Here is a 27,249-nt window from a genome sequence, read left to right on the forward strand (position 1 = left end):
GGTTTTGGTCTAGTGTTTTCAAATACTTCTCTAATACTCTATGCTTTAAGAAAATGGTGCCTATATGCAGATGAGCTCATTCCTCAACAATAATTGGGCAGTAGAATTTTGGGGTGATGGTGGTTGTTTTCTTTTTATGCCTGTCTAGCATGTAAAACATGCCACATTGTGATGACAGCTATTTTTGTATATTTTTCCAGGGTTGATGCAAGGACCATTTCATCCTGCAATCACTTAACAAGATCTGCATAGACCTGTTCCTAAGGGGAAACATGTCTGAGATCGACTACGAGAAGTTAGCTGAAATAGGTAAATATTTTTTATTATACTTCCAGTGACATATGTGTAGAGTTACAAGTGATTGAACAGAATACCTTCAGTAAGTGAGAGACTTCACCAACATTTTGTAATACTTCTTAGAGCAATCCAATATGAGTTACAGCCACTGTACTGATGTGTACCCTATTAAAGCCATTAAGGGTTGAAGGTTAGTTTAATACATGCAGCTTTTATGAATTATTGGTAGATGTTCCTAGTGCAATTCGAGGCTATTGGAATATCACCATCATCACATATTGTGGCACAAATGGGACTCATTTCTCCAAACAGACAAGTATTGAATGAGCATAGAAATTGCTGTATTGCATGTTATCTCCAAAGATGTTAGTCGAGCTGAGTAATACAACCATGGCATTAGAAGCCTCATTATTTTGAAAGATCAGTGTTAATTTTTTTCTTTTCCTTGAGTTTTTGAGCATTCCAGGCTGAACCCCAGAGCAAGAGTCTTCCAGAGCTTGCTTTTTCCCCCTCCCCCACCACCTCTGTCTCCCTGTCCTTCACCTTGTCTCTGATTTCTCTGCCATGATTTCAGCAGCTGGGGGCTGGTCGTTTTACCCTAGGGTCTGATTCAAAATCCACTGAATGCAGTTTTACCTTCAGCTTTGACAAGCTCTGGTTCAGGCTCCTCCTGTTGTCTCCTAGCCTGGGTTGAACTGGGATAACAGTGTGTATGGTAACAGATGATCCTCTGTGATAACTCGTGGGGCAGGGCAGCAAACTCCTCTATCATCAGAAGAAAAAATTGGAGCTGAGATCTCCCTCTGTTTGGAGCAAGGAATTTTCTTTTTTAATAGTGTTTATTACAAAATACCTCTTGAGCTCAAGTCCTCTTGTTCACTCATTAAAAACAACTGATAGGAAAAGAAAAATAATAAACCCTAGGAAGATAATTCTTTGTAAATTTTTAACTAGCTTTTTCAGTAGATGTGACTGCTTTATATCCTCACAGACCAGCATTTTTTATTTTTTTTCTCTCCCTCTTGCAACTTCTTCCTACTTTAGGTGGTTACAGTGCTCAGACATGAAAAAAAACCCTAATGAACAAAATAGTGTTTTCCTTGTTCTGACTTTTAACATGACCTAAACATTTTAATAAGGAAAAAGGGAACAGTGAAATTCATATACTGCATTATGCTTGTGTTCTTCCCAGCTCTTGGGACAAAAAAAAAAATAATATTTCAAGCGAAGGAATGCCTTACCAGTTAAGGTTAATGTAGCTTTTTTAATGATATACTTTTAAGCAGTAGAAAAGTACACGTTTGAGATAATAATAAGAATTTAAACTTTTTTGAATGTAGAAAGAAGACTCTAATGGTGCATTTCTATAGGCAGATATTTTTTTCCCCTATAGGACTGCTGATGTATTTTTCTGAGGAGGCTTTAATGTGAATTCAGACATAAAGAAATGTAACTGTAGTGTAAGTGTTCCTGTCTCCTCTTTGCCTTTGAGAAGCCCAGCCATCAGTGACATTTTTCATCCTTGCAAAATGCATTTTTGGTACAAATTACGTTAAAAATAAAAATGAGACAATAAAGCTTTCTTGTGGCTGTTTATAGGATAGAAAGATACTGAGAAGCTGTGAGTGGGAAGCATTCTGAGGTATTTAGTAAGAAACTTTCTCTTACACTTACTAGCTACAGGAACATAAATCTGGCTGGAATCAATACTTAATATATTCTCTCTGCCTTAGTGTGTCTTGTGTAGTGGTCAAGGCATATGAAATATGCAGATTGATTAGAAGGCAAAATAATCTTGAAGTACTTTTTAAAGTAGCCCTAATAATGTTATAGATAAAACTGTTAATTCTACCTTATTAAAACTTGCATGATAAAAAGAGAGGGGTGATGTATGGGTGGTGGTGCCCCTTATCAGAACATTAATTTTTCTCTGAATGTGTGCCTTTTCTTCTCTTAAATCACCAAGACACTCGCGTTAGTGGGTCAATTTAATGTTATTCCTGTCTATTTCTAGAAAACATTCATTTAAATAGTGTGGAAACATTAGTGACAGTCATTAGCCCAGAATCTATATTCATTTGGATGTGGACTTGGGAATAGCTCTTTTTGAAACTTAAAACACTTTGGAAAAAACATGGGTAAATACCTCTCAAAACAAAACCAAAATTCCTGGAATAAGGTTGATTAAAGTCTGCCCCTTTCAGTGCAGAGTAGATTTTAATTCTAGGATCTAGTCCAGAATCAACTGAAGTTGGGGGAAGGATGCCCATTGGTTTTACTGAGCTTTTGAGCAGACTTTTACACCTTTGCTTGGCCTCTAGTTGGAGAATATATTGGGTGGACATTTAGCTGTCTTGCCTATTGCAAGATGAGAACATTACAGGATTTCAAGGAAACTGGATTTTAAGAGAGGTGAGATGGAGCCTTGTTTGCACTTTGCTACCTTTATGCAAAGTGATGAGTGTGCTCTCAGAGAACGTTCACAAGGGGGTGTTCATATGGAGTAGCTGTCAGTGAACATGTTAGCATACTGGAACTTTGGCTTCTCCATTTGGACAACCTTGAAGTAAAAGGCAAGAAGTTGTAGATGGATACAACAAGCAGATTGTGGGAATGTAGGAAATGATGAGACAACACCAGAAGTTATGAATAGCAAGGTCACAGCTTGCCAGCTGTCCAGTCATTGTCAAGATTTTTGTAAGAATCATAGCAGATACTAAGGAGAATGTAAAGGAAGCTTTGAGGTATTAAAGGGTTGTTTTTCCACACATGACAAAGGATAAAGAAAAATAGACAGATCTGAAACTGCAACAAATGGCAATAAAGGCCTGTGTCTTTGTTCAACTGAGCTAAAATTCAACCCTTCGATAATATATTAGAAGCAAAAGTTTTTGTTTGTTTGCTAGCACTTAAGCATTCTTGTTTGCTCCTTTAGAACTGCAGAAAGATGAAGCAGAAGATACACAGTCAGAACAGGAAGAAACACTTGTCTCTCCTCCACTTGAGGATCCTGAGTTAAATATCAATCACCCTTACTATGATGTTGCAAGACACGGCATCATTCAGTTAGCAGGTATGTTTATAAAAATACTGCATATTCACACTTACTAGACCACTTACCACATTTTTCTTACTGTACTCCTCAAGGTGGTGCACAGGAATCATGCTGATGCTTTCAGCCTTCATCCTGAAAAGCAGCTGAATAATAATATGTGAACCCAGTGCTTTTCTATGGATGAATTATGAGCCAAACTTTTGAGCTTGATTTTGCTTTAAAATGCAACTATAGCAATATATTATGATCTGAGGCCTAACTGTGGCTGTAACAGATCTGTACTTTAGTCCTGATAAGCTGTATTGTTTTCTGAATAACCTGAAGTGTTGTGTAGCCATATGTAATAATTTTTCTACTCTGCCTTGAGAAGGGCATGAGGAGTTATGGGTTACTGTATAAAAAATAATAAAAGGCAGCAAGTCAACTGTTAATGTGAATGTTAACTGCATTCATCACCTGACTTTCTGTTGTGACATGGAGAAAAGCTATGGGTACATAGCATGTTTGAATGTTGGAACATGTAGTGTTTACAGTTATTTATTTTTAAAACATTCTGGCAATGTATAAGACAGGCATGCTTATTTATTTTATAAAAGCACCTCGTTAAAGTATGCATAGCATATTTTTTTTTCTTTTGGCTTATTTTTGGCATCAGGATGCTTGTTAAAATAGCATTAATAATCACAATCCTGAACTAAAGAACTGTATACTATAAGAAACAAATAGTACTACTTAACACTGCTCATCCTAATGAAGCCTGAGATTGTGTTGTGTTGTGCATTCTTTTTGTACTTCATACTTCAGTGAGCCTAGATTATGATTTTTCAGGAAAGTTATGAACTCAGATTGTATGTACCTTCCTGAATTTAAGCTATGAACAGGGTGTTATCCAGGTGAATATGAACTTCAGCAAAACCAGTCCCCTAATGCCCTAGACTAGAGCAGTGAAATCCATGGTAGTTTGACTTCTGACTATAGTGGGAGGAGAAATTTACCCATAGTGACTTCTCCTCTTGAATCTTGTAGTACACAGGATAATAATTACCTTTTACCTTCTTCAAAACTAACCCCCCAACATAAGACTCAAATCTATAAAGAGGGTAATAACAGATTGACATTCTTGTGATTCAAACCCACTAGGATGTTTCTCACTCAAGCACCGGTTTTAGGATAAGGGAAATACCAAGATAGAAAAGTTATTAGTGAAACCATTGAAGTCAAACTGACAAAGTGTGAAATAGACATGTTAACCTCTCCCATCTGCTGTATTAGGCAGTGCTACATGATAATATTTTAAAAGAGATCTTCAAGATATTTTTTTCTCCTGCTGGTATACTCAACATCAATTGTGATGGGCCATGTATTTACTGTTTCAACTTTAATCATGCACAACTGTTTAGTAAATGTTTATTGTTGCTCCTCATTCTTTATTCACTCAAGACTGCCCTGGAATTCATAAGCATTTGACATTTGTCTGTTTTAGTTGGTGTTAATTCTGAAGGTTCCTTGTGTTTTTTTTTTCCCTTGAAGGAGCCATTGTCTTTTTTGCAGCTGTGGAGAGAGCTGCCAGGTGATGAGCTGAAACCCCTGAGTCAGTGCTTAGGCTCCTTTTCTCCATCCTTTCATACTAGGGCAAAAGGGGACAAGTTGGCAATCTTATGGGTCAGCCAAAGAGAACTTAGTAAGATGTTCTCTGCTGATTTTAAAAATAAATAAACAGAAGTTTACTTACTCCCATGCCAAACAAAAACGGTAACTTTCATAGACTCAGAAGCATTCTGTCATTTGACTCAAAAGAGTTAAAATAGTGGGGGAACTCAAAAAAGGGGAAGATCTTTGAATGAGAAGGTGAAATATTCTGGAATGACTCCTTTTAAAAATTGCTTTTACTGATGGGGAAGCAGAGACTATGTGGTGGGGACAGAATGATAACCAGACTTCCACTTCCCTAACAGTCCTGCCTGGCTTCATCTTATGTATATTTCTTATTCCTGTGTTAGAGAATGGGAATGTGCTTTTAGTACAGTAGCGTGAAGGCTACAGTGGTTTTTAAAAAGACCTTCCTGTAGTTTCCATAGTTTCATCTTGGAACTTGCTCTGTGTCAGTGTTTGTTTGGAATGAAGTCCAGACATTAGGTATAGTCCTGGTTTAAATTCACCAGAGCAAATGGAAGTACTCACAGGATGATTCTTGGCTGAAATGTTGGATTATCTCTGATGGTTTTATCCTTAACACTGCAGTCTTTTGTAGGCAAGGAAGTCCTCTGGCCATTTTAAAACTTAGAAAATAATGACTTGAACTACCATTTTAGTCAGAAATATATGATGGGGTTTTACAAGTGTAGTGGACAATTTAAATACAAAACACAAGCCAGGAGCCTTCTAAAGCAGCTCTGGTGGTGGGTGTAAGAGGAAAACCAGAGAGGTGCATATGAATGCAGAACAGGGGAAGGTGAAATACCTTCCCGAGACACACTTCACCTCCACAAATGAGACTTCCCTATCCCTAGTGTTAACTGGTGTGGAGTCAGGTTTGAATGTTTTCTGGATTTAGATTCAAGTGAGGCAAGGATGAGCTCTTCAGATCTCCTTCTCAGATCTTGCAAATGGCCAACCCTTTTTGAAACAAATAATTTTAAAATTATTTTTACCTAGTTTGTAATGGTTTTAATTTCTTTGAATGAGACAAAGTATAATTTCAGTGTTTGGAATGGCTGTTTTAAAGCAATTCTGAAAGCTGTTTCTTCAGTTTTAGTTCTATGATTGAAAGACAATGAGATGTATTGTTTGAAGTGACTGAAGAAGAGGAAAGAATTTAGATGAAAATATTTGCAGTAATTTGTCCATCTCTTACAGTGATCTAGTTTCCAACAATTACTTTTAAAAAAATCTAAAATTCCTTCTTGCATCTCACAAATTAAAATTACTTACACCTGCTTTCCATAACAATAGCTTTGACTATATGCAAAGGAGATTTTTTGAGTTGTATTCATTCAGTGTGAAAATACAATTAATTAAATAATAGAGGACATTTTAAAAAGATGTAAGATTTAATAATTTTTTATTCATTACAGGCTGATTTATGTCACAAATACCAAGGTACAGCTGACTAAGCATATGTAAATGGAACAGTGCTGCAGTGCTGGTTCTTTTTATTTCTGTTTTGAAGGAAAGAACTGTGTTTAAAGATTTTAATTTTTTTTCCATAGCAAATTTAGTGGTTTAATTTTTTTTATTTCCAAAGGATATTCCTAAAATCCATATATCTGATTATTTCATGAGTACCCTTTTGGCGAAAACAAGAAATCATGTGGAGAGACCTAGGACTTGGGCATTTTTCAAGAAGGAAGCTGCAGGCCCTGGTTCATAACCTGTTTGCAGCACAAGAATGAATTTTTATGTGAGCATTGCACATAACAAAGCATTTGGATGTTCCCATGTTTTTTTCTCAATTGGTATGAGAGGAACTCCAAAATAAAGGTTGATATAAATAAGAAATACTTTCTGTTCTAGTGGAGAGGAAACTTGTCAGAGGGATAGAAACATTAGTTCAAATCCTCTAGGCAGGAATTGGACTTGGATTTTCCAATTTCTGCTCTAGTTTTCCTCTTGCTTCATTCTACAACTATCTTCTTCTCAAAATGTCAAATGAAGTTAATCCTTATTTACCACATCTGTTGCTTTGGCCATCAGCCTGTAAGTTGTGGTGTCTTTTTTAATGACAAAACTGGGATAATTATATCAAAATATATGGACATGTTTTCTTGTTGAATCTGAGAAAATAAAATGGATCTGCTTTAAACATCATTTAGTAGAGCAGCAGGCTTGCTAAAATCAGTGATGGCTCAAAGTGGCTAATCAAGCATGACTGTGAACTCATTGTTAGGTCTGAGCATCCTGCCAACATACTTTAATCATTCTACACCCAGGTATACCTTAGTAAAATGAAAAGCCTAGCACTGTTTCCCCTTTACCAAGTAAATTAAAATTATATTCCCTTTCTGTTTGTCTATTATGCTGTTTCTTCAGTTTCCTTAAATTTTCTCTTATACTTTCTGTTAATTATCAAAATCCTTACTTCTGCATCACTGAAAGCAGTTCTGATTTTCAGTGCCCCTTTTAAGTCTAGAACATTGTTCTAGTCCAGAGAGTCAGCCAGATAGAACCGTACTGACATTAGAGAGGTTTGCTTCAGGGGCTTTAGCTCACCTTTATTTCAACTTAGTTTACACACTGTAAGAGGACCACAGGTGAAATGTAAATAATGAATTGCATCAGGTGTGCAAATTGCAGCAGGGTGTCCCTTTGTTTTTGAATGATCAGGAAAAAAATAAAAATGCTATGGCAAAGTATTTTTCTTAGACAAAATTTAAAAGAAAAATTGTTTGTGGAGGAATCTTTGGTGGGAAATGTTCTCTTTCCGAGGAGAATAAACAAGGTTCCCAATGTAGGAATCCTCCTGAACATTCATTTGTAGTCATTCCTTTTTAGAAAGACACCTGAGCTTGTACATTATTTAAACTGTGATTTTAGCACTTTTCAGAATTAGCCAGGTGCAGTACAGGTGCAGTCCTTTCATGGGTGGACGTGAGTGGAATCTGGAGGAATGAATGCAAAAATGGAACTTTGCAAAATCAAAATGAGTTGACTTGAAATTTAGACTCAGTGACATTTTCTCTGTTTCCTTGGTGGATCCTGTCTCTGTCTCACAGGATACACATTAAAATGGATGTTTTAATACTTCATTTTTAAGCTGTCTAATATCCATTGTGATGTGTTTTCGTATGATCAGGCCAAGGTGATCAGTGCCAGGACAAAGAGGATGCAAATCTCTCCTGCTAACACTGAGACTCAGCTGTGTTATCTTGGCTGTGTACTTCCTAACTGCCTAAGAAGTTTGCCTTTATGGATGGGCAGAGACCCATAGTGGATTAGATGTGGGTGTATTTACTGTCCATTACTCAGTCTAAGCAAAACAATTTCATTATGGCTTTTTTTTGCAATCCTGTATTTCCCTGGGTTGAAGAGGATAGGAGGAGACTTGGAAGTACAGCTTGTCTTGCCATGTAATGTAGTGTAATTGAGGCTTAGGGTAATTTTCTTTAGCTTACATTCTGTGAAGAAAATACCTGAGCAAGTGTTTTCACTGCTGTGAAAGTTTCCTGGATTTTGACCCTGCTTCTACTCCCATTGAAACAAATGACAAAACTTGTGTGCACTTTAGGATCCTGTTTTACTGTAATGTGATAATGACCAGCTTCAGTGGAGAAAAATGATATTTCACTTTTCACATATAAAGTAGTAACGTTTCATGTCATCAGAACAAAAGCTCTTAAAAAGTCATACTAAAATTACAGCATTCTAAATATCTCATTTTCAAATTGGAATGAGCTGTGCCATTAGAAAAAAAACATTTCATTTGCAAGAAGCAGTTAGGAAGTGCTGTGCCATCTAAATTCTTAATTAAAAAGTAGAACAATTCCCTTTCCCACTTTCCCTACCCCATGTCTCACTGTAACATTGTTGGGTTTTTTTGTACTGCAAAGTTTGATATTCGAAGTATGTATGATTCATGTCTATTTCAGTGAAACCCAGACAAATAAAAGCCCAGTAGATAGCATGTACTTTAATGTGCATAAATGTCACTGTGAACAGTGTGCTTTACACACCCCTTTACTCACTGAGTGCGGAGGAGGCTGGTGTCACTGTGCTGTGCTTTCAGGAGTGGCTCCATGGCCAGCACAGCTGGTAATCCTGAGCCTGCCTGGGAATGCATCTGCACGATGGCAGATGGCCTCTTGTGTGTGGGCAAGAGAAATCTACCAGACCTTTGCTGAGCATGAGGGCAGAATCTGAGCCAGTGATTTGTGAAAAGGCATCGGTGGGTGGCTAGGGGAGTGGGAATGCCCGAGCAGTCAAGGCGGTCAGTCTTGCAAAGCTGGTATTGCACTTCTTTTTGTTTTATTCCTTGTAGGAAATGAGACACCTTTCAGTTCTAATTTGGTTAAGTCCAAGCAGTAGGGGAATCAAGGTTTTGTGGGATTAAAATACACTCTGTTCTGATTTAAAATCTGCGTACTTGAAACTACGCTCTCCTTTGAATGTGCAAATGTGCAAATTACTGCCACTGCCCACATTATTCTTCAAACTGCACTTCACCATTTTTTGGGTAAAAATTCTATCTTCAAGGTCATGGGATTCTATGTCGGTCTGGGAAGCAAATGCTCTAGCAAATGGGATGGGAATTACCCAGGATGCTCAGTCATCACCCTTCCTTCTGCTGGAGTGCAAGGGAAGTTTGTGTCTGGTTTGATCAGCACTTTGTGTGTTATGTTAAAATTTTCTGTTGCTCAAAACAGTATTGATGCCTATGAAGAAAGAACAGCTGCTTTCTTTTACTCTAATCACTAATGTCATTTAGTAATGTCAGTAATGTGTTGAATGAAGGAAAGCTATTACTGTCACTGGTGGGCTTTCATGGAAAATGTGTGTTTGCAAAACTGGGAAGTGTTCTTTTTGCAAGATCATGTAATTTGAACCAACATCAGTTATTACAAATCAGCATGAGTTAAGAAATTGTCTGAAGCTGTTCTACTGAGTTTTCATAGCAATGCTCATAGGATTGTTTTTATTCATGAACTGCTTCTGTTACTGATTTAAATTCCCCCATTTTACTTCTATTTTTTTTGTTTGTTTATTCATTACAGCTGCTTAATTAGGGTTAAAAGGGGAAGAACAGAATTTAAAATAATATCTAAAAAAACCCCCCAATTCTTAACTATACTGTACTCCTACAGATATCAAAGCCAAACTTTGATGTTTTAGTGGCAATAGAAGCAGGTATTAAATATCAGTTAGCTTGAACATGGAAATTAGACCAAGATTGCCTCAAGTATCAATTCAGTCTTAACATTTTCTGGAATGTTTCTGTATTGATTTAAAAGGAACTGGTATCTTTCATGGAGATAAGTGTTAAAATCTTAACACCTCACAGTCTTCAGAGCCAAGTAACCTTCAGTATGAGCATGGGTTAACCTCTGCCCCTGGCTTTCCAGATAGTGGAACTTGGGGTGAGTGTGGCATGGACACAAATCTTGTTTATGCAGACAGTGTGGGTGAAGCTGTCATGAGTAAAAAAAGTAAATGAACTTGAATGCAGCGATATATGCTTTGTGAGAGGAGCTAAGGGATGGACACTGAGAGATCCTCAGGTCATGAAAAGCATACTTTTATGCCTTGCTTGTTGTGTTTTAAATGTGGTTTGAACGTAGCAGTGCTTCTGGAAAAGAATAAGAAAGCTTATGTTGGTTAAAAAATTCGGGCTTAGGTATGTGACAAAGTAGATGCCCAGGGTGCTCGGAGACAGAGCGATATTCTGACAAATTTCAGAACAGACCGTGAAGAGTTTGAGAACAGGTCACTTCCAAGACTACTGGGGAAAGCATGCCTGTTTCCTTCCATGACTGAATGCTACAGGGATTTAAGTGTTCCCTGTCAGGAGCTGAGCACCACTCACCACCTTTGAATCTGACCTTCTCAGCTTAGCTGTGTCATTTTCCCAGCAGCTACTTCATTTTACTGCAGCGGTGGCCAAATTGCTTTCTGTGGGCAACGTGCGATTTGACAGAGCTGTTTTGAGTAATGATGGGAGACAGATGTAGCCCCAAATACCGGAATGTACAAGCCATTCCTTTGGATCACTGAGGTCACATTGCATAAATTAACGTTGTCCTTACTAACTGTTTTGTTCACTAGGTGATGACAATTCTGGAAGGAAGGTGATTACCTTCAGTTGCTGTCGTATGCCCCCCTCCCATCAGCTCAATCACACCAGATTGCTGGAGTAAGTTTCTCTCAATCTCCTGCGTGGAGTGCTTTGCATTTTATGTGTGAACTCCTGTAAGTTTGTGTCCAGGTGAACAAGCTTTCAGGCAGGAGTTGCAGAAGGCAAAGATTGAAATGAAAAAAATATGTAACACCTACCTTTGTTAATGTTAAGTGAGTAAGATGTGGATGAAGCTCCTCGAGTTACTTTACCTGGAATCTTGACTAGAAGAATCGATTCACTGTGTACTGAAATTAACTTTTTGTCTCGATTTCATTAACAAATTCTGATTGTATTAAAAATTGGAATTTATTATAAGAATGGATGAAAGAGAATGAATGAGAAAAATGAAAGAGAAATTCTAGTATTTGAGTGCTCAGTACGTATGTTCTTGTGAATATCAGTGTTTGCCTTAATTTGCTGTACTTTATCTCCTAAATCACTCAGAGTGTTGATTAGTTACATTTTAGTGGTTTTCCTATTTTATAGAAAGATCTGCATAACATAGAGTGTATTATGCTTAGCATTTTCACATGTATCTCACTTATCACTTACCAATGTTTGATTTTTATTTTTTTTTGTGGTAAAAGAGGTGGTGTATATGTAAAAACACAACATTATTATAAACTTGCTGCAGCAAGGTACCATTACATGTTTCTACCTTGTGGTTTGTCACTACAAGGAGATCAGTTTTGCTATGAGAGTCCTGTCCTTCTTAAGCATTTTAAACATATTTAGAGTTCTACTACAGCCCCAGAGGAAGAGCCACACCAGTCAGCTCCTCACCTAGAGGAGCTATGTGCAGTGGAAATGCCCTAGAAAGGAATGTGACAAACCCCGTTACTGTCAGGTCTAAGAACCTTTCCTCAGTCCTGTGAGGAGGCATCTTGAAGAAATAAGGATTTCCAGCCCTTAGACTCTTCTGGACTTAAGCAATTACTTGTTTTCTTATATCTGAGCTCACAGAAAATTCACTTGGAAAGTGTGTGCTAAGAGAGAACTGAAGGCAGGTGTCTGAAAGTGAAGCTAGCAATGTAACTTTCAAATCATCTGCTTTTGAGTGCTTTGACTCAGATGTTGAGTTCTGAAGAAAAGCTGCAGAGTAAGCCCAGATTGGTAGGTATTTTGTGATGAAATCACCTGAAGAATTGATTTGGAGAAGCTTTTGTAATGTCCCTGCAATTCTGTTCCAGCGCTGGAACAGGTAATTGACTGTAGGAAAATACTGGTTATTTTCTGCCCACAAAACTCTTTATTTTTAGAACTACAGGCTTTCTGGATGCAATGTGCCAGGGAATTTAAATGCTATAAAATAAAATATGAGGCACTCTGTATATAAGAATATCTATATAGAAAAATTATAATTTCAATCTCTTCTTTTAAAAGTCTTGAATGACTGTTACTACTTCTACTTCCATTGAAATACCACCAATACTTGCCTCAAAGATTAAAACAACATTGCATTAATTGCAGTGTCAGTCCTTGTCCCAGGCTATTTGCAGCCTAAGATTTACAGTGTGATGATGGAATAAGCAGATAATTGAGACTGTGGGAGTACATTACAAGAGTGACATTGTGGGCTTTTCCATGAGAAGATGGATAGTCACAGAAACATAGAATGTTTAAGGTTGGAAGGGACCTTAAAGATCATCAGGTTCCAACCTCCCTGCTATGAACAGGGAGACCTCACAGTAGACCAGGCTGCACAAGCCTCATCCAACCTGGCCTTAAACACCTTCAGGGAAGGGGCTTCCACAACCTCCCTGGGCAACCTATTCCAGCACCTTTCTACCCTCATGGTGAAGAATTTCTTCCTGATGTCCAACCTGAATCTCCCCTCTTTCAGTTTAAAACAATTACCCCTTGTCCTATCACTACCCTCTCTAGTGAAAAGCCCCTCCCCAGCTTTCCTGTAGCCCCTTCAGATACTGGAAGGCTGCTGTAAGGTCTCCCCAGAGCCTTCTCTTCTCCAAGCTGAACAGCCCCAACTCTCAACCTGTCTTCAGCTTTAGAGGTGCTCCAGCCCTTTGATCATCTTTGTGGCCCTTCTCTGGACCCTCTCCAATAGCTCCATGTCTTTCCTGTGCTGAGGGCTCCAGAGCTGTATGTAGTATTCCAAGTACTTTGACTAATAATCAGAGTAGTATTCATACTTTCAGATAGCCACAGCCTAGTAAATGGCACATGAAACTATCTATTTTATTGATTTTAAATGGTTTACCTAAAATTAGGGTGAAGAGCTGGGGCTGTGTCACATAATAATAAGATAGCATTGAGAATGACATGAGGAAGTTGAAATCTGACACAGCAAGACATGAGGCCAGATTGTACTCCTCCATCATTGCTTTATTTGAATCATTGAGCTGTGTAATAGGCCATACAGTGTTCTCAACTGCAGGAGAAAGGGAAGAGAAAAGCATCTTAAACTATACCATAAAAGAATGAACACACAGAAATCTGCTTATAAAACATGCAGTATTATTTTGAGATGGGATAAGTAGAGTAGTTCTTTAAATTAGTTTTAAGGGAAATGATCTAAGAATGGAGTCTCCACAGTACAAGCAGGCAAAAAGCAAATACATTCAACAAAACAGTTTACAGTAACAAGTTGTAATTGGCAGTAATTAGGGCTAATGTTGGGTTTTTTAAAAGTATGTTAAAAGTTTTAAATTGAGAGGAAAACCCAAGCTTTATTCTTTATTAATTTGAAAAGTCAAAATACCATTGTTTGCTTGGCAAAAGGCAGGAATTTACAAAGCTTCTGTCAGTTAAAATGCATCTCCAAAAAACATTATTGGAAAACACAGTCCTGTCTTGTCTTCATCTTTTAGTGATTCATGAGCACCATAGTTTTTGTAACTAAGCACATTCTTTCAAATTTCAGGCTTTGCCAGTGATGTGGAATTATGGGAAACACCACCACTGGAGCAACATGAACTTGTGAGATAAATACATTGAAGCAAAAATGAATTTTCACTCACTAGCAAGTGTCTTAAAACTGTTCTCTTTCTCCTCAGGTACTTAAAGTATACTCTGGACCAGTATGTAGAGAATGATTATATGGTTGTCTACTTTCACTATGGCCTGAAGAGTCTGAATAAACCATCTCTGAAATGGTTACAAACAGCCTACAAAGAATTTGACAGGAAGTATGCCTCCAAAAATTTGGTTTCTTCTCTCTGTTGTGTAATGTCTGTAATGAAGCAAGTAGATCTCTTCCTCATCCACTCACAGCTCACTGAATTAATTTTGGCATTGCAAAATACTGTTGTATCAGTGCTGTTGATTCTCTTGTCCTAAGGAATGGCCTGGATGCTGCAGTAGTTATCCAAAGGTATAAAAAGCCTTGGGAACAAGCCAGAGAGTCACTGCTTGTCACGGTTTGACTCAGGATCAGCAATTAAACCAGAGACAATAATGTTCTTGATCCCCTCCCTCTCCAACCTAGTTTGGGAAGGAGAGAAAGAATGAAGGAGAGAAACTCTCTGGATTGAAAACTTAACTAGACAGCTTTAATTAAACACTAAGGATAAAAGAAAACAAGTACAAATGTATTCAGGAATGTGCAAAACCCCTGTTGCCTCCCCCTCACCTCCAGCAGCTCCCATGGCATCTCCTGAGCTGTGAGCAGTTCCAAATGTCCAAGACTTCTCTGCTGGAGAGAGGAGCAGTGCAGGCAGCAGCTGAGGGGAGAGTGATGAGAGTCAGGAACACATGGGCCTAGGGATCAACAGTGATGGGTAGATGGAGTCCTCCCTGGATGCTGGCCATGGACAGAAGAGAAGAGGAAGCAGGAAGGAAGTTGTCTTCTGTGATCTCTGACCTTCCTCTGAGCTTATATAGATATATGGAATGGCCAGTTTTGCTGTCCATCTAGTTACAGATATGATTCTTCTGCCTCGGTAACTTCTGTGGTGGCAGAGCGAAGAAGCAACTTGGAGTCTTGGCAGTAACATAAGCATTCCAGTGTTATCAGTTCACTAGCTGGAACACTTGCTGCTAGTTAACAGAGAGATTACTGAAGGAAAAAAAAACAAACAGTAAAAGGAAAAGTGGCTTCATCATGATTCAAACCAGGGCACTGCCTTTTCTGTGCACTATTTAACAAGATCCCTGTAACACCTCACTGGTCGTCATCCTCATTATATTATCTCACAGTTGTGTTTGAACCTTTGATCATCCCAAGGCTAGGTTGTATACAAAAAAGGAAAGATTAGTTTTTAACAGTCCACATCTCACGGGCTTTCCAGTGTTTATGGGCTGTTATATGGAAAGCCCCTAAGGGACTGATGTACTTGTATATGCCTGACCTTTGGAGTAACAATGGCTGTGGCTTATGACTTCATGGTTTAGTTGGTTAGGGTGTAGTTGAGGCAAAAGCTCCTAGATAAATAGCTTTTTGATAGTGGAAACTAAAGTTCTGGTATTTATTCTCTGAAAGTGCACACCTACCAATCAAACTGGAAGTTCAGGTAGTTTTTTACTTGTTTGTAAGTTGCTTATAAGTCAGTCTTGAGTGGGCAACATGACTGAAAGGAGAATGATAGCTCTTTTCTGAGAGTGAGGGCTGGAAGTGATGGATCATATATGTCTGATTTCTCAATTTGGGAGCTGGAACAAGAAGAAAATCTAAAAAAAAAAAAAAAATCCATGGAAAAGATTACTGGGTGTTTCTAGACTAGACTGGCAGGAGTACTGATGACCCTGCTTTGAAAAATGAAGTTATGGTGTGCACAGCACCATTTGGTTGCCTAGTGTCAGTGCTCAGACTCTTTTTAATCTCTCCCAATAACCTCCTGATACTCTAAAACCCACTAAGCAAGAACATGAGGTAGTACCTAGCAGTCACCAGAGGAGCAGTAGGAAGCTGTCATCTGAAGTCTAACAGTCTTCATGAGGTATTGATCTCTACTCAGCAACAGAATAAAAAAGCCTGGTTTTGCCAGTAGGTTCTTTCTGGGACTGGGTAAGGAACAAGAAAGGCAAAGAGTCTCTAGAATTTTGTCTTTGGTGAGAGATTCAGACTACTGGTTTTTGCCATGCACTGACCCTTCCTGGAAATAAAGCATCAACCTATTTTCCTTCTGGGAAAACCCCAAGCCAAATTTACAGTTGCTGCAAGGGGAGAGACATTACAAGGTCAATATCTGTTTTGTTGCCTTTTGCTATGTCTGCAAGTGTGCAATGTGACCCTCATTTATGCCAAAAAAATCTTCTTCTCTACATTCCCCACCCTGACCCAGAAAGCAGGAGAACCAAAGAGCAACAGAGAAGCCTGGGTAGCTGGGCAAAACCACACACCCATGCTTCTTAGCATACTGTCGCTGAGAAGCTCAAAGCAATATTCACAGCCCAACATCTATGTTCACCTATGCTAGCCCAAGAGAAAAATGAAAATAGCATCTTTGAGTTGTCTTCTTCTGTGTGTGTTGTGGTGTCAAAGGAAGGGGAGGACAGAGGAGAGTACAAAGGACAATACTAAATAGCTAGTATCATGAAAGCAAATATTCAACAGGAATAGTTACAAAAAAATAGGTTTACAGCAGAAGCTCATGAAGTATGTGCATTTCCACAGACGCAGCAGCTTTTGCCCATTGCTTCAAGGTACAAAACAAACTTAAAATGGGAACTTCAGTAAAGGAACTTAGATGTTTTGCTTGTTAGTTCTTATAGTTGATTTTGGGTTCTTATCCACAGTGGTGCCAACTGCACAAGGATAGTTGTTTGTGTATGATACTGGCTTTGTGAAAACTGCCTTTTTGGTTCAAAGACTGATGTGCCCATTTAAAAGGAAGAACTGTTATAATTGTTGAGTTGGTCCTTTTCCTCCCTTCCTACCATAACCAGTTGCAATAAGGTTTTTCTTAGGAGTTCATAATAATTTTTTCCAATTATCACTGTTTTCTAATAAATAGTGAATGCTTAGGAGGGGCACACTCTGCTGGGAAGCAAACTTGGTGAAGTAATAAGCAATAGTTCAGATATAAAAGCAGGATGTTTTGTTATGAATTTCTCAATTTAATTTTGCAATAATGTTGAATAAGAGTGTAGTCTTTCTGTGCAGCCTGATCTACATTTCAGTTTCAGCCTATTAGAATCTTTTGTTTATGTATGATGATATGACATTGTAGAATCAAGCAATGCTATAATGGAGGTAGATTTTTGTTTCATACAAAGTGTACCATCCAATATAAAAAAGCAAGCTGTTGGTTTCACCTTTAGTAATTGCTATCAAAACAAGACAAAAGTAGTAGTAAAAATAAAACTTTACATGTAGATATTACATCTGAAAATTTAGAAATTTTCTCCAGCATGAAACTCCTGTAAGCAGAAAATAAAGGGAGATGAAGGAAAGTAATTCTTTGTATCATAGAATTTTTTATAGACTCTTCAATCTCAATTTTTTTCCAATTTGCCTAATTTCCCTTCTGTCCCCATGGTACGAAATCCATGAAGTAGCAGACATTGGTTAGGAATGTAATAGTGTTATCTTGGCCTACTATTGTATCAATACTGGTAATTTTGTAAAATTTGGGATTTTTTTCTTTTTACATTCAGTTTTGTCTAAATTAGGTCTTTTAAAAGTGTTTCTAAAGAATGTTGTATAATGTTGCTGTAATAATACCTACCATTCAGTTGTAGCTATTCAGTTCTGCCATGTCTGAAATTCAAAAGTTTTCTAACAATTTCATTTTCTTTTCCTAGGTATAAGAAAAACCTTAAGGCGCTCTATGTTGTACATCCAACCAACTTCATAAAAATTCTGTGGAATATCTTTAAACCTCTCATAAGGTACTTGGCAATTTATTCAGCACATTTTCCTGCTTAGTTTAAGGGAAGCATGTTCTATAATAAGTTGCTTTTAAAAAGGCTTGAGATAAATTAAGTTAGATAACAGCACAATACCCATTTAAACTGTCTAACAAGTAAGGTGAGTTTAAGCTTGGGCTTGGATAATAGGGCAGAGTTCTTTTCTTTCTAAGTAAATAGGAGTCTCAATTTATAGTAGTTTTACTGGTATGTTAAAGTAAGTATCATTTTAAAACATTTTGACCATGAATGACTTTTTTTGTCCTGTTTGACAGCACTATACACAATAGAGCTCTGTGCACGATCAGAGTTACTAGGTGGTACAGTAAAGCAGATAATAAATGGTTAACCTTTGGTCTGATCTTAAGTGCTTGTGTGTTCAGAGTTAATGGATAAGCCCTGAAATGCCCTTAAGAATTTGAGATGGAGTATATAATGGTGAAGATGGATGTATTGTATTGGTGCATTTTTTTCTTTGCATGGTAAGAATTGATGCTATCTGCAAGGAAGCAGCAACAATGGGTAGATATTGCTAAGTGCTAGGATGGCTGAGCTTAGCTTCTGGTCCTGAACTTCTGCCGCTCTCAAAGTAATTCCAACATTTTACAGATTATATTATGAATGTCCTTAGGGCTGAAGGATGAAAACAACTTATTTTGAGAAGCCATAATGAGTCAACTAAAAATGTCTATTGTGGTATCTTGCAATTGATTAAATTTCTGACTGGAAGAAAGCTAATTAATTGGAAAGGGAAAGTTTAACCTCTAGGCAGATCAGAACATATAAGAAGCATGCAAATACAAAAAAAAAAAAAAGTAGTTACAGATAAAATTCATTCCAGAATATGCTGTTCTTGATACAAGAATACTGACAGGAGATCTTTGTTTTAATTGGCAATAAAGTAAATGCCAGAGATCCAGGACATAGACCAATGGTGAGAAAAGTGTGACAGAAACAGGTGGAATGGTACTTCAGAAATGGGGATGGATTACTTTTTTTGTTTTGTTGTTGATTTGCTATTGGATGGGTATCATTCCAGAATATGCTGTTCTTGATACAAGAATACTGACAGGAGATCTTTGTTTTAATTGGCAATAAAGTAAATGCCAGAGATCCAGGACATAGACCAATGGTGAGAAAAGTGTGACAGAAACAGGTGGAATGGTACTTCAGAAATGGGGATGGATTACTTTTTTTGTTTTGTTGTTGATTTGCTATTGGATGGGTATAGAGAGCTTTCTAGAAAAAAAGGCCAGAATAAAACCAGAAAAACTCCTGATGGACATTACAACACTCAAGTGAAACCAACTTTTTCTCATAGGCAGCTGGTAACTCCTTGGGAATAGCTCCTGTGGAAGTAAGTTGAAAGGGACAAGGGGGCTTAACAGATCAGATCTGCAGATGCCCTATTGCCCAGCTGTGTAGAGCTTTGATCTGTCGTGCTGTGTGTTCCTGTTAGGCTGAAAAGCCTTCTCAACAGAACCCTTGATGAAAAGAGAGCTTCTAAATATATGGTAAACCTCTGATTCAGTCCTAGAGCTGTACCTTGTTGGAAGTTGGGAATGTGTCCTGGAGAAGGGTCACTTTGTACTTCTGTTCTCAGTCACTGCCAGAGGAAAGAGCCTGGTTTAAGTGAACACAGAATGGTCTTTAGTGCATTCTTACAGAGTAATGATTTGTGGACCATTGAGAAATCAGCTTTGGGCCTAAGGAGTTAAGCCAGGTGTTGCATGGTTAAGAGCAAGAGGCAGAGTAAGAAAGGATTTCCTTTTATAGCTCTTTCTTCCATGTATCCAGTGACCAAACCACAGTGTGGAACCAGAACTGGCTCCAGTATTTGCCTTTCCCTGCATATATTTGTAACCCTCCTTGTACTTCAGTTTGTATTCTCATTGAATATTAAAAATTATTAGTCTAGATTTACTAGAATAGTACAATTTAAAATTTGTTCACAGTACCTTTTCCTCCCAGTTTAGAATAATGTTATCTTAGCAGATAATGATTTTATTTAAGTGTCAATTATACACCAAAGCTCATAAAAAGCAGAGAGAAGAATCACTGGGACTGTTTTCTAGCTTTGATGGACTAATTTTCAGATTACACTTACAATAAAAATTAAAGCTGTAAAATAAATTTCCTTATCAAGAAACATGTATTTATTTTTGAGAGGCCTGTTAGTACATTTCGTATCTGTTAGTACAAGGACTAAGTGCTTTTACTTGAACAAAGTGTTTGCTAAGAACTGGACAAATGACAAAATTACTAGAGCGAAGAACAAAAGTAATAAATATTTTAGCACATGTATATTTGAAATAAAGGAAATGCAAATACTTGAAATTTTTCCAGCTCCTGAAGTTGATTCATCTCCTTTCCAGTCCCAAAAGTGTTGGGCAAGAAGGTAATGTGTTAAGACCTGTATATTTTCCCAAAATGCAGAAAACCTAAGAAGAACACATTTCTATGTCTGAGCTAACAGAAGCCACCTGTTATTAAAATAATATACATTTAGGTGGTGGTGATATGGAATTTTTAAGGAACAGCAATAATTCCTAATAATTCATGCATTACAAATTATGTATTCTGTAACATTCTGTAACATGTTCTCTATTACCCTGGGGTAATTAGACCTAGCCCATGGTAAGACGGTGCAGTCACAGGCTGTTTTGGATAAAAGCACTGAAGAGCTCTGAAATTGTGCAAGTGCAAACTGGTGTCTGTCAGTCACCCAAAACCATTTGCCTTTTAGCAAAATTTAGCTCGTTTCAGTTAAAAGCTTAAGTGTTGAAGTGACTTACATGAATACCATCTCCCACTAGAGGGAGTGTGTGTATGTGTATTTGACAATCCAGGGATAAATTCATTAATGCGAGAGAATTTTTTTCTCCAGTTTTACTATCAAAGTAAGTTGCAGTGCACTTTTATCATACACACTTATTATTTTGCTTGACACTTCGTTGGAGAACAGATATTTTCTGTTGTGGAAAAATATTAAATTATTCCAGACGACACATATAAATGTGTCACTGAGCCTTGTTTGAACACCTCAACCTGTAAGTTGTGTGTTCTGGCTGGACCACAAGACTTCACTAGTGATACTTGGTGCTTCCAATTTGGGAGTGTGTTTTGTTCAACGCATAGAAGAACTTTATTGTTCAGGATGTTTCTTAGAAGGCATGTGGCCTTTATTCAAAATAAGTAAAGCTGATGGCCCAACGCTTCAAGGGTATATACTATCCAAGCTTTGAAAATCTTGCCTGTTGTTTACTACTTAGTAGTTTGTGTCTACAGCCCCATTACTTTGTCTTTTGGCAGGGAGGAATACCTATGTAACACAAACGTTGTTCTGTTGGCCATATAACATATAATTTTCTCCAAAATTAACAGTTCTTCTAGGGAGCTTTCTAATGTTGTGTGAAAGCTGTTTTTCAGTGGTTTTTAAAGCAGTGATTTTCATATCTATGCAAATCACAAAACATTCAGAGGGAAGTAAGTTATTTTTATTCAAATCAGACTCTCAGGCATGCACTGTATATGTTTGATCATACGAAATGAAATACATCTTATGTCTCCTGCTGCTTCAATTACAGTCTAATTTTGAGTTGCATCAGCACTTACATATTTGTAATAGAAACTAACCCTTCGTAAATGTTCCTTCCATGCTGATTTTTGTCCTTCTTTGTGATTGTTTTTCTTTTTTTTTTTTTAGCCATAAGTTTGGGAAAAAGATCACTTACTTGAACTATTTAAGTGACTTGAGAGAGCATCTCAAATATGACCAGCTAAATATCCCTCAAGAAGTTATCCGGTAGGTGGCAAGTTTAAAATAATGTTGTCTCACCTTTTCTTTGATAGAGGTGCATCTTGGTCACTGTACTCCAAGCAGCATCTAATCCTATTTCTTCAGTGATTAAAAATCTTATTTACTTATTTAAATTTAATCCTGAAAGCTGCATTGCCATCAAAGCATGCTGAAGTGCGTCAGGTTTTTAGAGAAGAGAACAGTGTGGTTTTCTACAGATTTGGAACATCTCTTTTTTGGCTGTGGAGCCTTTTCTTGGTATAGCCACAGCTTCTGTGTGAGCGTTAGTGAAATCCATATGTCATTATTGCTTATGAGTATCATATGATGTTCGTGGACAAAAAGTAATCCTTACCTCTTTGTTTGCATGTTGTAACAGATTAAGTGACTTCTTTCTGCAAAGTGCATTCCCAGTCAGCAAAGTGTTGATTGATTTAAAACTTTATTGATACATCTATTGTTAGCAGATCCATTACTTTTATATTGTGTGTGTGTGTGTGTTAGGAAGGCATATTGAAGAGGGAGTGGGAGAGGAGAAGAAAAAGAAATGCATAGGGCTGGAATTGTCAAGTGCCAGTATTAGTATCAATAACAGTCTTTTTGACACAGCTCTGTACATGGAAATGCTTTGATGTACTGACAGGAAGTGATTTTATGTCACTGCTGAATGAAAGTAACTGGAAGCTTTGATTATGACTGTTATTGATGCCTGGTGGTTTTTTACACATGTTTTGTGTAAATATGGAATAACAGAAAATACCTTACAGCTCTAAGGTTATAAATTGGTTGCTAAAGAAAGGGGAGTTGTATTTTGAGTAGCAAATAGGTCTGAATTACACTGTTAAATTATAGTGTGGTCCTGTTTTTTGGACACATTTATTACTGTATTCCATTGGCTGAAGCAAAAGATCTCTTTTATGTCTTGCTTAAGTATTCTACCACAAATACTACTAAAATATCACCCTAATGCCTAAATGTAATAAAAGTTCTGTAAAACCTGCAGCATATACACTATTGTCAGGATATCAGCATCATAAACACTATTGGTAGCTGTTCATACATACAGTTTGTCAGCCGTGATGCACAGAAAATCAATAGTTTCCTGATTTTTGCAGACATGATGAAAATCTTCGGAGAAAACAGAAGGGAGAACTGCCACCTGTGGTTAAGGTTCCTCCACCACGGCCACCTCTGCCTACCCAGCAATTTGGAGTCAGTCTGCAATAGTAAGCTATGAGATTTTTAAAATATGAGATTTCTGAACCCTGTAGGCTTCTGTATTCATGGGACAGAACATCTGCACGTATTTTATTTGTTACATGATTAGTTTCTCATTCCTTTTGAAAGCCACAAAACTGCAAGGCTAGACAATAGGTTTTATGAATTCAGGACAGGTGTCAGTCCCTGTGACCTGCCTCATCTTCGTCTTTACAGTATCTTTGTGGTAGTTAGTGCCAACACAGCTGCACAACTTTTCTCTCATTCGTCCCTATATGACAGAGCCCCCACCTAATCACCTAATCTGTTGCTGGTGGATGTTGGCCATCTGAAATTTTTTTGGAGATACTTAGGTGGTGGACAGCAAAACCAAAACAAAGCTTCAGACTCCAAAATGGCTGAAAAAAAAAGCTAAAATGGATGCTTGAGCCTTTATGTTGTTTTGTTGCTCACATATTGTTCTGATCAGAGTTTTATGAAATGAATAAAATCACTCCCTTCCAGAAATGCCCTGACAACTGTTTACACAGATTACAGCACTGTATGTGGTGTAAAAAATGATTTACTTTTCACAAGGAATGGGATGGCAATAGTACTTGCAAGACTGAATTTTAGTAAAAAACAATATAAAACCCCCAAAAATCTTCTAGCTTCCTTTCCACAGTCGTTTCTATTACATCCTTCTCAAAAACAGCTGAATAATATTGTTCACATTCAGCAAAGGCAGTTTAGGCTGTCTGATACATGAGTGTTGGTTCAATCTCCTCTAATGCCCAGTCTACTTTTCTGCTTCTAATGACTCAGCTGTAAATGAGATACAAAGTATAATTTCCCCCTGATTAAATGCTAAGCGTTAGTCCTCTCTGGAAGGCCTGAAACTAGAACAATCAATATCTATTGTGTAAGAGCCACTACGACATTAACTTTTATAATACCCCTTCAAAGTTCAACCTAACACTTGAATGTGACTAACTCACTTCTCTAATTCAGATAGTATCTTTTAGGTGGACTCCTCTTGGTAATTAAGAAAGACAATGTTTTAAGCCACCGCTTCAGAAGTAAAACTGGTGCTGTTCGCAGGCATCAGGGCACACTGTCACTTGCCTCCAGCCCAGCCTGACTGCTCAAACAGTTCTATCAAACTTCTTGCAGGCTTAGGTGATCAGACAGCATGTTGTGTGCCTCTCTTACCATCTGCTAGTCATGTTTTATTTCTCTGACTGTGCCTGAGCTGTAAACAGTATCTTCCACTGGGCTGCACATGGTGAGAATGTGGTGGCCACCCTTCCTGGCTGTGCTGCTTTCCAGCTGCATTACCATCAGCAAACCACATCCTTGCTTCATGCCTTAGCTTTCCCAAGTATAAAAAGAGTGGCTAATTACAAAGAGCTTTTTGGTGGGAGAGCTGTGGATGGCGAAACACTGAGTGGACAGTGAGATGGATTGAGAATGGGCTAAACAATAAAGCCCAGAGGGTTGTGATCAACACTGCGGAGTCCAGTTGGAGACCTGTGACTAGTGGTGTTCCTCAGGGGTCAGTACTGGGCCTGGTCTTTTTCAACACTTCATCAATGACCTGGATGAGGGGTGGAGTGTATCCTTAGCACATTTGCTGATGATACAAAGTTGGGAGGATTGGCTGATACACCTGAAATCTGTACATCCCGTCAGTGAGATCTAGACAGACTGGAGAGCTGGGCAAAGATTAACATAATGAGGTTCAACAAGGATAAGTGTAGAATTCTGCACCCTGAGGAGACAAAACACCGTGCACCAGTATAGATTAGGGGTTGACCTGCTAGAAAGCAGCCCCATGGAGAAGGACCTTGGAGTCCTGGTAGACAACAAGTTATCCATGGGACAGCAGTGTGATCAAGAAAGCCAATAGTATCTTGGGATGTATTAAGAACAGTGTGGCCAGGAGATCAAGGGAGGTTCTTCCCCTGCACTCTGACCTTGTAAGACCACATCTGGTGTATTGTGTCCGGTTCTGGGCTCCTCAGTTCAAGACGGTTAGGGACGTGCTGGAAAGAGTTCAACAGAGAGCTACAAGGATGATTAAGCAACTGGAAATCTGTCATATGAGGAAAGGCCAAGAGACCTGGGGCTGTTTAGTCTTGAGAAGAGAAACTAAGAGGGGACCTTATTAATGTCTATAAATATCCGAAGGGTGGATGTCAAGAATGGGCCAGTCTCTTTTCAGTGATGCCCTGTGATAGAATGAGGGGAAATGGCACCAAGTTACAACACAGAAAGTTCCACCTCAACATGAGGAAGAATTTCTTTGCTGTGAGAGTGACAGAGCACTGGAACAGGCTGCCCAGGGAGGTTGTGGAATCTCCTCGGAGACTTTCAAGATCCATCTGGACGCTTTCCTGTGTGATGTGCTCTAGGTGTTCCTGCTGCAGCAGGGGGATTGGACTCAATCTTCAGAGTCCCTTCCAAACCCTATGATTCCATGATTCTATGAGTGCAGCATTACTATTTGTTTTGCCTGAGAGAGTTCCAGTGCTGGTGATAGAGGTGCTGATGGACAGATGCCCTCCATGCGTGGGTGCAGTTCACACTCTTTGGGTGTCCAAAATTGACGCGCAGAGGGATATTCACTCATTCTGTTTGCCCACCCTTGTCCAAATCCCTTCTTGCAGAAGAGATGGTACTGCATCACCATGCAAAAATCACAAATAAACAAATCCCCTATGACTTCTAAATGAGAAATAAGTGACTTAATTTATACTGTGTTTGTGAAGAAAGGTAAAGTTAGCAGAGAAGGGGGAATGGTATGTTTGGAAAGCTTCTAAAATCTGAACCAAAAAAAGTATCAACTTTCACCTTGATGAATGGATTTATTTTGCTAATTCCCTCTCCTTTTCTGATCTTCATCGACTAATGGCAAAGTGGCAGTGACTCCCCACCTGTCTAGCAAAGAGGTGGGTTTAAAACTTCTCCTGGGTAAAGCTTTTCTATTTTTCTGGAGAGATACAGGGAGACCCTGATTTTATTTTGTATAGGCTTATGGGAATATGTGTGCTGTGTATTTTATTACAGTTAGTAAAAATTGTGCTGTCAGGGATGCTGCTGAGGGAAGGCAGTTCAAATTAAAGGAGTGTTTCTGTGTGGAGTCTTTTTCTCTAGTTTAAAGAAAGACACAATAAGGCCTGTAGGCCTGAGGTTTCATCAGATTCATTACTTCTGGGATGATAGTTCTTATTCAGTCAGTAAAAGGTTGGTGAATGGGATTTATCCAAAGCCCACACAGGTGGCCTAATTTCGATAAGATATTTGCTAATAGTATCTGAATGACTTGTGGCTGTGGAGGGTGGTAAAGCCGTACGCTTCTGAATGTGCCTCCTTAAAAGCAGGCAGCAATGTTGTCTCTGGTAACACCTCCTCATTTAACTTTTTTCTCAGTTTGTGTTAATTGATACATTTGCTTTCCAGAGCTATAATTTAAAAGCCAGAAGAGCAAAAAGGGACTAACTGTTGGTTCAAAGTACCTCACTTTTCTCCAACAGGCAGGGAGGAAAAACCTGTTTCGTTAGGACGGCAAAATGAAGCTGAAATAAGTTTCCATTTAGACACTGATAAATGACTGTCTGGGACCAGTGCCTCATTTGGGAGGAATCTGTTAACTCACAAAGACATTTTGAACCTTGAAGAGTCAGATTTTCGAAATGACATAAGGCAAGTGGGCATTTTAAAATTATGGCAGGTCTGTGAGAGCTGGGAGTATAATACTTTGAAATGCAATCTATGCTGAATTTGGTTTAATTTATGAGCAAGCTAAAGGGCTTATTATCGGGTTGGTTAAAAACTTTTATTTCTTATGTTGCCACCATCCACTCAGTATCCAAAATCTGAATTTAAAGTGGCTGCATTTGATTTTTTTACCCCTTTTGTGTTACCCTGAACTCTGTGAGGAGGAAAAAACAAACACATGGCAAGCTGACTTCATCTTGAGTGTCCATCCAGCTTTATTTACATTAACTTGTCTGGGATTTCAGTGTGTACTTTATGTTAGGCACAGATGTGGTGTGGAAAGCCTTCCTCATTGTGAGCTCCTGGGAGGACTCAATAATTTGGTCTTTGCAGGTAGAATTCAAGCCTGGTACTAAGTTGACCTGAAGTTTCCAATGAAACGATGATAATTCAAACAATAGTTTAGTAAAGAGATGATAATTCAAACAAGAGCTTAGTAAAGGCAGTTAAATAGTCCAAAGATGGCTGTCTTTAGAATAAAGTGTG

General features: G+C 38.2%; 1 protein-coding gene across 1 annotated transcript in view; it reads left to right on the forward strand.

The window, feature by feature from the left end:
• Window positions 1–272: 272 nt before the first annotated feature.
• The window catches only part of ARHGAP8 (Rho GTPase activating protein 8), a 54,991-nt gene continuing 28,014 nt past the window's right edge, over window positions 273–27,249 (forward strand). Inside the window, 7 exon segments of the mRNA XM_010002958.1 lie at window positions 273–309; window positions 3,233–3,370; window positions 11,108–11,195; window positions 14,195–14,326; window positions 17,883–17,969; window positions 21,694–21,792; window positions 22,902–23,012. Of these exon segments, the coding sequence (XP_010001260.1) occupies window positions 273–309; window positions 3,233–3,370; window positions 11,108–11,195; window positions 14,195–14,326; window positions 17,883–17,969; window positions 21,694–21,792; window positions 22,902–23,012 (692 nt within the window).

Source organism: Chaetura pelagica, unplaced genomic scaffold (assembly GCF_000747805.2).
Source record: "Chaetura pelagica isolate M959 unplaced genomic scaffold, ChaPel_1.0 scaffold117, whole genome shotgun sequence".
Taxonomy (NCBI): domain Eukaryota; kingdom Metazoa; phylum Chordata; class Aves; order Apodiformes; family Apodidae; genus Chaetura; species Chaetura pelagica.